The 13,284-nt window shown below is 37.5% G+C and overlaps 1 protein-coding gene across 5 annotated transcripts in view; it reads right to left on the bottom strand.

Annotated features, from left to right (window-relative positions):
• Positions 1-13,284, bottom strand: part of UHRF2 (ubiquitin like with PHD and ring finger domains 2) — a 92,672-nt gene that overhangs the window by 59,747 nt on the left and 19,641 nt on the right. For all 5 annotated transcript variants that reach the window (XM_075727185.1, XM_075727186.1, XM_075727187.1 and 2 more), the window contains exon 3: positions 12,711-12,973. In XM_075727185.1, coding sequence (XP_075583300.1) covers positions 12,711-12,973 — 263 coding nt within the window. The remainder of the gene's footprint in view (positions 1-12,710; positions 12,974-13,284) is intronic.

Genomic DNA, 13,284 nt, shown 5'->3' with positions numbered 1-13,284 from the left:
ATTTTTCCTCTTACTGGGTGGTCAGAAACTTAAGCTCAGAAACTTTGGAAGAAAAAAAGACAGCTTACAAACAGGTGAGATTTTCCACGTCAGAATTCACCTGCCTTTTGCATCAGGTTCCAGACACTGCATGTTTTGCTGCTGTGCCTTCACACATACAAATATGCTTTTACAGACATCAGTGAATGCTAGGAGAGCATTTGTTTGTCCATAACTGACACCCCAGGCAGAACAGCAGAAATAGCATTTGTCGCAAGCTTTTGAGTTAGGGTCAAAATCACACAGAGTCACACTATATGTATTAAGCACAATACCACTATTCCTCATTATACTAAGTAATAAGTAAACAGTACTTTCACCGTAAACTTGTGCCCTCAAATGTATCTAAATGCCAAAATTTACCTGAGTAAATAAGGAAAAAACACTTACATTAGAAAATGCTACTAGCTCCATGTTAGTTTTCCCAAAGTTTAGCATGTTATTTGTAAAAACCCCACATTAACTTAAAACGTCTCTTATTAAACATGCAAGAGTAATAGTTAAACATAGTATCACAAAATGGGAATATGTGGACTTACGTAGAACAAATATGATCTTTTAACAAGCCTCAAGAATGAAGTGAAAAACCCATTCCAGCAAGCTATTATAAAGGACTACTGTTAGACATGAATGTTTACTGAAAGTGTTTTCTGATTTTTTGAGCTACTTTTAAAATCCTAAGATGATCTTCAAGAGAAAACAGAAACATTTTCACAGCAGTGTTCTAATTAGATTAGCGTAAATTTGGTACAGTTGAAATGAAGATTATATGACACAATTCAACCTTTAAACTTAAAACAATTGTAGACATTTTCTTGGTTTTCCATGTTTTTCATGACACTTGGCACCTAATATTGAAAAAAGCAAACATCATAACAGTAAGCATAATCGTAACAGTTTAATGAATACTGCCCACAAGAAGTCTCATGTTCATCATTAAGCTGTATTTTCCTGTAATTTAATTTTTTCCCTGTAATATTTCGAACTGTAAATACTACCACTAGCATAGCAAGGTTTTCTTAAGATTTCCTATCTGTGTAGACAGTTTCCATAGTAAAGAATTATCCATGAAGTAAAAATTCCAGTGTTTCTTGGCTATGGTCAGTATCTGCTTGTTCCTAAAATGCTCAAATACAAAAAAAACATATTAGCTCTATGTCAGAAAATACACAAGTCTGCTCAATTTACTGAGAACTTGCAACATATCCTGTAACGCTTCTCCCAGCTGTTAGCAGAACAACTGGAGCTGGAAAGATAAAATTCTTGAAACAAAAGTCAAGACTTCCCCATCCCCTCTCCATACTAGTATGGTAAGGAATGTTAGTGCAGATCTGCAATTTCTCAAACTGTTATTTTCCAATATAAATACAATGAAAGTGTAATTTATTTTCCCAATCAAACTCAGAAGAGTCATTCAATATACACTCAGAAATGAATAGAAGAGCACAAATAAAAGAAGAAAGAAAAAGGAATGAATTCATAGATGAGATAAATCTGATTAAGAAGGTAAACCTGAATAAAAACTACATTTACACCACCACCACTCCCTGTCAGCTTGCTACCTGAGGAAGTAATAAGCTTAATTTTTGCTACCTGAGGAAGTAATAAGCTTAATTTTGCTGTAGTATTTTGAGAAAGTGAATGACACTATACTGGAAGAGCATCTAAGCCACAACCATGAATTAAAAAAAAAAAAAAAAAATCACTGCAATAATAAAGCTATGTGTTTGCACTTCCAAAAGACGACCAGCAGGTCTGATAATTCATTATACAAGAAAAAAGTAACATATTTCAATTGACAGAAAGGAAGGAATAATGAATATCAATAAAGATAAAAATCAGTCACATGGAACATGAATAAGATCTTGAAAACCTTACTTAACAACTAATAAGTACAGAATTAAGCAGCTTAAACACTGAGGAACGATATCAATAGCCTGAAGAGAAACATCTTACTTTCCTAATCATTTTAGTTCTCAGTATTAACAGAAATTAACTTCTAGGCTTACACCATTGCATTGTGTGGACAACATGGATGCTCTGAAAGAAGACAAACTGGAAACAGAGTATCAAAACAGAAGTTCAGAAGCTGTATGAAATACATACAAGATTGAATTTTTGACAAAAAGCTGGTTTGTAATGAGTCTAAGTACTGTGAATGTAATGAAAAACAGGTTCACTTCACTACCTAGCACACAGGATGACAAGTCACACAATTACTGAAAGACTTTTTTTTTTAAAACAAACAAACAAACTTTCCTCAGGTGTTCAATCCTGTGACTGTGCACGGAGAACACTTCCAGCTAATTAAAGACAAATAAATAAGACGCAAAAAGAGTTCAATCACATTCTCACTGACCACACCATTTTTTTCAGCCAAGCATCAAAGGGGGGAAAAAAAAAAAAAAAACCAACCCAAAACTGTTGACATTTCAGTTGTTCTCTCAAACAACTACTAGGACCACAAATCTTCCCTCCCTCCATTTCGTAGGCTTTCTACAGAGGCACAAGAAACATCTGTATTTTCTCCTCAAACTATTTCCTATTCAAGTTTGCGGAAAGCATCTACAACCTTGGAAATCAAAGCCTTACCGTTAATGCCAGTTGTCAAAACCCTGAAGACTAACACATGCAAACACTTTGAGATTATAAAACAGATTATGCAGGCAGGAAATCCACTCCTAAGGGGACAAGGAATCTTACAAGAAATTGACTTCTTGAAATTAAAGAGCAGTAGTGTGCAGCCTACTCCCCTAAAATACTTTTAAGTTTAAACTAATATGCCTAGACAGCCACATTATAGTGGCACCTTTTTCTAATGAGGATGTAAAGAATGAAGACTTACATGTGACCTAGCAGGTCTCCTATTGCTTTAGCATTGTCTAATAATCTGTATGAGAGAAAGTTTTGAATGAGGAAATAAACTAATCGCTGATATCAGAAATGAGAAAACAAAATTACACACCTAGGAGAGGTGCTCCAAGCAGTGATTCAGACCAATTATAAGAAAGTTTGTTACTGACAGCAGGTCAAAGAAAACATGTGTTTCCTTTAAGAAAAGACTGTCTTAAGAGAAGATTCTACTGGGCAGACAATACTGCTCTCCTTCCTCTTCCTCTTCTGAAATTCTAAAGCAGCCAACATGAACCAAAGATAATGGGTGCCATAATGAAGCTATTGTCTGTAGCTCCTCACATTTCTTTATATTTCTAGCCATTAACTTACTATCCTTTTAAGAGGCATCACTCCCCAGACTCCTCACTTCAACTGTTGAGTTGAGACTAAACTGCCAGAAATCTGACAGCATACACCTTCCTGATACGCACTATTTCCTGTGCTTAATGTATATAAGAAAAAGTCAAATATTTCCGTTAAACATGTTTACAAGGGGTATTTGAGAAATACACTGTGTGCAAGGGGATGTATTTTGGCATTTCATCACAGAAGACAAAACAGAACTGTTTACATCACGCACTTTCCCTAATGCCACTCAAAGCAACTACCTCTCAAAGAAGCAATGATTCTTTCCCTTGTTCTGCCCCCACTGCACAGCCACTGGGCAAATTCATTTGACTGGATCAGTGACATAAAAAACAGTAATATTCACTATTAGCAAACATTGGTTTTTAGACATATTAGGAAGCAAGAACACTTCACTGTATAGCTACACAATCACCAAATTCAATGCAACTTAACTATCAGAAGCACATATTGGGAAGTAAGGTAAGAGGAAGAAGCGGTGGCCACCTCATCTCACAACGGCCCACAATGTCTTTTGGTCTCCAAAACCAATTTTTCAGTGCCACCTGTGTGAATTCAGATACATTCTATTAAACCCCAGCCTACTACCTTTGTTTGAACATTTCATCTTAAAAATACTCTGAAAAACATACCTGTTAAGCACGTTTAATCTTCAAACCATTCCCTGAGAAAGGAACAGCAGGTTTAAGACTATTATCCTCTTGACGATCTCTTCAGCTAAGGAGACACTCATTATTTTCCTTGACCAGGTAATACTTAGAACTTTTCTTCTCACTTCCTCAAAATACTTTTGTGCTCTCCAACTATCAACTTTGTGTCTTGCGTGTTACTTACAAAGCACACAGGATGACTAAAATTTTTGACCTCTATGACAACACAGTGAAATCCCAATTTTCTTAATATATATGTGTGTTCGTATACACACACACACACACTTTTAAAGAAAACGCGGTAACTGTGCATAAATACATTATTTTTCAAAGGTTAGTGACAGTCTGGACTAACAACAAATTAAATTCACCTGAAACAGGCAAGACTTTTGGTAAGGATAACGGCTACAGCAGGACAGAACATTTTTGAGCGCTAGGTTATCACAGTCTTTCAAACAAAATGCCTTATAGGGTTTGATTTTTTTAATTTTGTCTCCTCCCTTTATAAAAAGGATGATCAGTAATACCTTTAGCCTTCATTAGGAACTGTTTCTCCTCACACCACTTTCAGGGTGAACTTCTCTTACTGTCTGCAACCCTGATTAGTCCTGAATAAATAGATGTGTAAGAAAAAGGTTTAAATAAAAACGTAATCTTCTTGACAATGAGAACTCTCCTTGTACTTAAAGTCCTTCTCCTCCTGCACTTAAAGACTTTTCAAAGATGCTACAACATGAAATAATACAGGAATAAATGTTTTCTGTTTGAGCGGGATGAGATCTCAGATATGAACAAACATTTAAAAAAAAAAAGTATTTCAAGTAGGATCCCTCCCAACTTTTTTCCTCCTAAACTGTTTTTTTGTCTTGCACTGTTCCCCATCTGTCCAAATAAAGTTTGTTGCCCAAGTTCCTATTTTTGTATTTTTCAGCTAGTATGAGGCACCTATGCCACTAACACGACTCAAAACACTTCAGAAGCAGAAGCAAATAAGCTTAAAATGGTAAAAGACAGCCTATCGTACAAATGCTCCTCAGGCAGAAGCAGAAACAAAAATGAAAACACAGAAGTACTGAGTTGATGGGTCAATGCATTTTAGTAGTGTTTAACAGCAAACCTTCCATCTCAGAATGAAAGCTACCACAGACAGACTGATACAACTGAGTTAGTTCAAATTACACTTAGGAACACAGGAGTCCAACAGGTGTCCTGGATCACTGAGATCAGTCCCCCTTTTATTACAAGCACTACATACACTAATCTTTTCCTGCACTCCATTTATGATCTGAGGGTCTAGAATTACTCTATTTTCCACAATAGTTTTTATATTTACGGCACCTTACACAGATTATGGAAGACCAACTGGCTAATGAGAGAGACATACTGACTGAGGCTTACAGGTATGGTAATGGCATATTCTTATGTGCCTTTACTTTCAAAGCAGGCTGTAATCTCTTTGGGGTAAGGAATGTCTTTTTGTTAAATGGTTCTATGAAGTTTAGCACAACAGTAAGTGAATTTATTCTTGAGAATACAGGTCCTAATTAGCAGTAATATTTGATAAAAGCATATGTAGTACATCAACACAAACTCTTTATTTACATGCAACAGCATCAGCAACTTTAAGGACAGAACCAGTAAGAACAGGCATCTTACTAGATACTGAGGAAATTTAACACTGTTCTTAATTCTTCATGCTAAAATGGACTACCCATCAGTAATTTTATTCTCAGAAATGCAGTACTCAGGTTTATTCTGTAAACAAAATTGCCTCTGTAACAGGCATAGATATGCACATATCCTCCTCTTACCATTCCTCCCGCCCTGTATTTCTGGTACAGGGAAGTCCATGTGAATGTATCACTAGCAGCAACTATGTAACCAAGTTCTCTACAAGAAACAAGGGTCAGCATACCCAGAGTGCAAATGACAGTGTCACCCTAGGAAAGGCACATTCATGATCATGCCTGCTTTGCCAGGTGACATGCGAAAAAGTACATCCATTCAAACCTGACTCTTTTGTCTGCACAAAACAGCTGTTGGTTGTACTCAGCTTCAAAACCCCAACAGCCTGCAGGCTCCAGGACAGATAAGTGATGAACACGCACATGGAAATGATACCTCAGAGAAACTAATTGCTCTTAAGTACCCCTCCTAACTACCTACACATCAATCTACAGACAGAGTCAGTAGCTCCCCACATCCACAGTTTAGACAGAGTGGGTTCCCGATTTCTTCATTACACAGTAATTATTGTAGGATCACATCTAAGGACAGCACAGTTTCTAAACAGACGTAATAGCCAGTACTAATATTCTACAGATACCCAGAATGGTGGCATTCTTTAAAGTCAGAGTTAAAAGCATATTGCAACTTAAGATCTGCCTTAGTAGTCTTGCAAGATTTTCAAATTACCAGCATCCACTGAGACCATCTCTAAGATCACTGTATCCTTTGATCTTCCAGCTAACAGAACAAAGAGACCTAAGGACCGTCTGAAGTAACTGGTCCCAAGCAAGTTGGATGATGCCTATCCTATCCAACTTCTGAAAAGCTACGCAATTTAAGAATAATACAGGAAAACTAGTTTTCTAACCAAAATCACAGGTAGGTTGAATCTTAGTTTAAGTCAAAGCCTAGACTAGGTCCCAAAAGAAATCCTGTAATACAAAAAAAAACAAAAAACTGAAACCCACATGCAGGCTGTCATTCTCCCCATAGAAGTGAGAGAAATCATGAAAGTCATCTTGCTGAGGAACAGAAGTAGTCAGCTGGTTGCCACACGCTCTGAAGGTTAACATCAACTATCAGTTTACTCCATTAATGATGGGGATCTCTCAGACTGCAGCAGTCTCACCAAACCCAGAAGAAACATTCACTTCAGTGAAGTGCAAGGAGAGAAGCCTGGGAAACCCACTGACGGATGGTCTACTGATACATAAGCAAGGACTAACATAATAATCCTCAAGAACCATCAGACAAACAAAAGTATCAACCAAAGAGCTTCTCTTTGAAGAGGGACACTAATGGACAAGAACCCTTGTGTACTTGGAACCTTAAGTCCATCAGGTTAAAGCCTTCCTGTTTATCAATGACAAAGTCTATTTTAGTAAAGTGAAACATTAATAACTGGGGGGGGGGGGGGGGGGGGGGGGGGGGGGGAATCTACTCTTAACAAATCTACTATTAGAAATAATCTAACTCCCGCCTGCACAAATCCAGGAACTTGGTACAGCTTTTAGGAAACCTCACTAATAGTAATGGCCATCTGGCAACCTAAATTGCGGGAATCAGGCTGGGTATGTAACTCAGTTGTATTGCATCCTACCTCACACTGCTTTTCAGCAGGCTCTTTACAGCATCAAAGACAAGACATCCATGTAAATTCTTATGGATTATAAAAACATCCAACACATGTCCTACACAGAACAGACACAGCCTTGACTATAATTACTTGGGCTGAGAAACAAAGAGACCTCAGACTACTTCCAGATCTGAAAGAGTTCAGAAGGCATCACTCCACAGCTTGTAATAAGCATGAAGTAAATAGATGATCGCTCTTGCCAAAGTATCTGGTTCCCTGCAATAAACAAACACAGTGTACTTAATGACACATCATGCAGATAGTACCGCAAAGTTTAATTTAAACTTCTCTGTTGATTGTTATAAAACCCGAGAAGGGTAACATCAGCCAAACACGATGGTCCTGAAAAAAGTTACATACACTTGAGCCATACTAAATCTATACTTGCGTATAGGTAGGCGTACATTTCTCAGGGAGAAACGTCCAGCCTTCCCATGACTACTGTTGAGAGCCTTCTTAAACAGAAGGCCTTCATTACAAATTACTTTAAACAGGAAAAGGAAGGAAAAGACAGCATTTGTTTGTAAATCAGTAAGTCTTTCCACTACTTCAGGGAAGAGCTAACCATCAAGAAGCTAACACTCACAGAGTGAGAACTACCTCCCTGAAACTAAGTAGACTATATCCAGTGCTGCACAAGCAACAAATATGAAATAGAATACATTAAAAAGAAAGGGCAAACTTTTGTATGACACAGAACTGTAAGACATGTCCTTGTGGTGCCACATTAAGCTACTGAAGTGTCCTGCTCCTGATTTAGAAGCAATTCTTAAGCAAGCTGCGGTGGAGTCTCTACCTACAGTTATCTCAGTTAACTTTAGGATCTAAGCATATGTTGGATTCCTCATGAGTCCTTTCAAATAAGGATTCAGCTTTCTTCTGTTCAAGACATGTTCACATCATCTTCCTCTGTATTGAAAGACAGTTGCTCAGAGCAGAAAGAAATGTACGATAGCATGTATGAAACTTGACAGCACACCCTTGATTTCAAAGTTTTTAATGGTTCTTTGTGATACCACAAATGCAAAGGTGAAATGGAAATACAGTGAATGAAGTGGCAGAAGGGGAGGAAGATGACACTGGTAGAAACAGTAACACACCTGTAAACGATGCTGCCTCTAGCGAAAAGGCTGCATTCAGAAACTGAACGCAGAAGATGAACTATCAGGCAAAAGCTATATAGCCACAACTGGATGCCAAGAAAGTTGGTACTGACTGAAGGTCAGCATTGATAAACTGATACTTTGGTCTCTTCCTCACTGATGAAGATAGGGCTCTTAAACAAGCACCACAAGCCTTTTAAATCTTTGAGCTTATCAAGAACTGTGACTCCAGTTTAATCTGGAACTGAGAAGTGCTGTTCCTCCAAATGGCACTAGGTTTTCTATAAGCAGAACCATTGCTCTGCAGAAACATGCGGGCTTTACAACTATTGCAGCAATTTAGTTAAATGCTAGGCATACAGCCTCGGGGGGTGAGACAGAAACCACAACAGAAATAACTCAGCTATCCTGTTGCCTACAAAATCAAGGAGGGTCATGTAGTACCTCCTACCTGTAGCAGTCACAGCTGGTAGGAAGGCTGTTTAGCCCTAAGGTAGCTACCCCTTTGAAATTACTATTACTAAGCTCTTGCCTAGAAAGGTTAATTTCTCTTAATCATACTCTTTTCTAGAAGAGCTCTGCCCTATTTTTCCCCTTCACATTCACTGTAACTGCACTATTTAAATAAGAAGTGGAAAGAAGAGAGGAACAAATGAAAACTCACCCCTCACAGGAGGTACACTCTTATGAAACGAAGGATTAGAAGAAAGTGTGTTTTACCAAACCTAAAACTGCAAAGCAATTCTTTAAGTTTTGCATAGGACTTGCAATACGTAAATCCAGCAACACCACTGCTAAAAACAGCTTCTCACTTAAGGGAACAACAAGGCCTGTTTCATCCTTTAAGAACAGCTGTTCTTAGGAGAACACCGTGACCTAAAAGTTTCCTTGTTGAGAAAGAATGAATGATTGATTGGATTCTTCACTTGATGGGACTATCAAATGTTTACAGCCAGAAAATCAAAGCCAGATGAACATCAGATCTGTTGATGCTCTTTAACTACTTTCAGAGAATCAGGTGTGGAACATACAAGCAAGCCAGTACAGACTCAGCCTCCTTGAGGCACAGCCACAGGACTACGCAGAACCACCGGCTAGGGCTGCATTATCCCTCACTGAAACTGGTGGAGGGAGGGTAAACACACCACAATTTCTGGACACATTTTGGATTAAAATTCTGAATTAGTTCTTCATGCTCTTTGACACATTTTCTTACCACTCCCACAAACTAGAGAAAAGTGTGCTCCAGTATAACTTAGTATGGCAATTAAGGCTAAAGCTGAACTTCCCTGACAAGCACAGTCTAAGAAAAAAAATACTGAGGTGAAGCTTCACTTTGGATAAAATTCCCAGCTACACAGCTCTTAGACGGTGTCAAACAACACATAACTCAGTCCTGAATCTATGAATACAGCGTGAATACCCATGGGACAGCTAAGAAAAGAGGAAAGAACAGTTTCAGGCCTTCATCTGAGTCAAGACATGGATCTGTGTGTTTTGGAGACAGTAAGGTGAGACACACCTGCCCTAAAGGACTTTGTTGTAAAACGTGGTCCTGAGATAGGGTTGCACAGACTTCCAGTGTCTCCTGTGTAATATCACTATTGGCTTTACTAGTTCTAGCCATCAGGGGCAGGAGGGAAGGGCCTTGCTTGAACTTTTTTTTTGTGGGTGATCAGACTAAGTCTGCCACAACATGTGGTACAGTAAAATATATTTACTATTCATCACAATGAAGCCTCGGATCAGAGTCAAGGGGCTGGAGTAGACCAATTCAATGCACTACAGGTGACCTACCCTTCACCTTCTTTTTGGTGACTTTTTTTCCAAACCGGAAGGATGGAACAGGCAGAGAGGAAGAACCAGTCTAGAAACTGAGCATCAGTGATTATTTGAGAAGTTGTGGACCTATGTCCACCTCTGATACACAGTCCTTCCAATGTATCCAAGTAATTTAGATGGCTTTACAGGCACCAGGCTTATGTCATCCATTTGTAAGCCATTTTTATTCTGGTTCCGATAACAGCAAGTGTTTTCATGTCTTGTAAGAATATACCTGTTGTAGGCAAGGCGGAGCTGAAATTATGCCACTCGAGAATCATCTTCTTTAGGAGATAAAAGCGAAAACAGCTTCTCCAAAACAATACAGCAAGGACAGACTAGAGGATGCCAAGTACACCTGGCAGCAAAGTGCACAGTCCAAAGCTAAAGAGCAAAGCACCCAGGAATAAGTAACTGTGCAGAATAAGGTAGTACTAGCAGTAAAATATGAACCTTGAAGAACAGAAGTGAAGAGATAAATTAAATGAAACAATTTCTGGAGCAGAGAACAATGGCGTGGCAAAGCACACCATGACCTCCCTATTTATCCACACCAAGCATATAGGTGGCAGGATACATGTGTGGTCTACAGACACCAAAGAGGTAAACACTGACATATGAAAACAAAGTAGTACGAGTGCACGCATAGCTACTGTAGGAACATGCACACCAGGTAACACTAAAAGAAAAAAGTGAGACATTGAAAGATTTGCACCAAAGGTCAGTAACATTCCTCAATAACCCAATGACTGATAAATGTACAAGTCTCACTTTCCAGAAAGGCTTCCAATAGTTTCTCTTTCCAAAAGCTCAAACTTCCAATATCGTAGACTGGTCAGTTGAATAACTGACTTCAATGGCTACCTTGCAACCCTGTGTTTCTGTGCCTTACCTAATTTTGTCAGCTAAGAATATGCAACTGCTATATCTTACAGTAAGAGTAAAAAGACTGTCTCCACCTGCTGAAAGGGAACTGCTAGATCCTGAAGTACACCTAAACAGAGGTCAACCTTCTTTTTTGTTTAGTTCAAATACACAAAATGAGTATCTGACCTGTTGTGAAACATTTTCTACTTCTGTGCTTTTAACTCATGAAAAGCAACAATACCTACAAAAAAGGAACATAATTTCACTGCAACAGTTACAAACACTGTTTCCTCAAAAATGTTTTGCATGGCTAACTTACATCTATCCACAGTATTGTAAAATTAGGTAATCTTAAAGCCAGGTCTTTGAAATTACACCACAACAGGCATGTCATTTCAAGAGAAAATATTTTCATTTTGATCATACTGCTTGACTAAGTTATTTTCATGTGTTTCTTGCAATGTTCAATGAAATATTTACATTTCTACTGCCACCTTTGTAATTCTGTAACATTTTAAGCAGAAAACCTACACAGTTCCAGATACAGAATCTAGTTGCTGATACAGAATCTGAACTCAACACAGTTTTAAAAGTGTATTAAGTTGTATCTCCTCTAGTAAGAGCAACAAAAAAGTGCTCTATGTAAGTCAGATTTGCAGTCAGGTATTAAAATAACTAAAGTTGAAGTAGCTGCTCTAAAAATGTATTTTAGAAATCTACATTTAGTTAATACTGAATATACTTTGCATCCTTCTACCCTAATCTTACATTGCACAAACTACAGGATTTTTAATAATCTCAGTACCAAAAATTAAAAATCCTCACCTCATTTAAAGTTTTATTCATTTAGAAGCTTAACTTAATGTTTTAACAGATGTTATTTAAAAAAAAAAAAAAATCCAAACCAATTTTTCAAGCAAATGAAGCAGTGCAAAACCTGTTCATAAACAAGAAATCCCTCCAAACTCAGGGTCTCCCACCCACACATTGCAGGCTCTGGAATTTCTTTTTTCTACAGAAACAAACGAACAGAAAAAAACCCCACAACCCACCCTTAATGCCCTCCCTCCAGTTCAGAATCCATTTCATGCCCACAGTCACAGAGTTCTCCATAACAAACCTTTACTGTAAGTGTGGACCTGCAATTTTGTGCACAATTATTCTGTTTGGAATAAAATTCATCCAAATCAAGTACGAAAATCTGCTCTCATGAGAGTTCTCCTTTTGCTCCAATGAGAGGAATTGAATATACACAGGGAATAGTTAAAAAAAAATTAAAACAATATTTTACTTGGAAAATCCCATAGTAAAAAAAAAAAAAATCACTTATATAGTTTCTTATTCTTATATAAGAAGGATGGATTTTAAGTCTCATAAAGACAAAGAAATTAATACTTGACAAGTGTTTAGGCATGAAAAATATCATTACTCCCAATGGATTCACTATATCCAACTGAAAAGTGTTATAAATTTTTTAATAACTTTTTTCTTGCTTGTAATATTGAACTTGCTTTCTTTGATTCCGAGCTTCTTCAAGAAATTCTTGGTTTATACAAGCCAAATAACAATATGTGATGTCTTCAAAATAGTATCAGGAGCACTTACTCATCATACTTGATATGATAAATAGCTTCTTCATCAGTGTCCATACAGTCTGAATAAGATGTAGATGGTGTACTGTCCAAATTATTTGCACTTTCTCTGGAATGATCTTGACTTATGCTTCCATTAGTCCTTTTGTAAGTGTTACCACTCTTTCCTTGAGCTTTACCATTTTTATGTCCCTTTGTTGCTCGGGTAACATTTTCTATATGAGCTTCAAACCAGGCTCCAATGCTGACATCACGGGCATCCACCAGTTCATTTATCTAAAAGGAAAATTCAGTGATGAATTTATGCTTATTTTATATAATCCAAATTAGGAAAAAAATATGACAACTTACTATGCTACTGCTTAACTTTGTTACCAGTAAAACAATAAACTCTAGTAACAAGTTAAGCTTGAGCAAGTTCAAGTAACATGCAGTCATGAACATGTTGCACTTTCAGTATTTTATTACTCTTTCCTCATTAAGATCTAGTATAAATATAATCTGTATGTAATTTTAAAAACCAAGGCTAGACTTCTTTTTTTTCCCTTTTCCTCCAAACCTGAAAGTTAGTTTAGTCTTTTTCATTA

The sequence above is a fragment of the Pelecanus crispus genome, chromosome Z (genome assembly GCF_030463565.1).
Source record: "Pelecanus crispus isolate bPelCri1 chromosome Z, bPelCri1.pri, whole genome shotgun sequence".
In the NCBI taxonomy this organism is placed as follows: domain Eukaryota; kingdom Metazoa; phylum Chordata; class Aves; order Pelecaniformes; family Pelecanidae; genus Pelecanus; species Pelecanus crispus.
The sequence above is the reverse complement of the archived record's forward strand: the minus strand, read 5'-3'. Positions and strand labels throughout refer to the sequence as shown.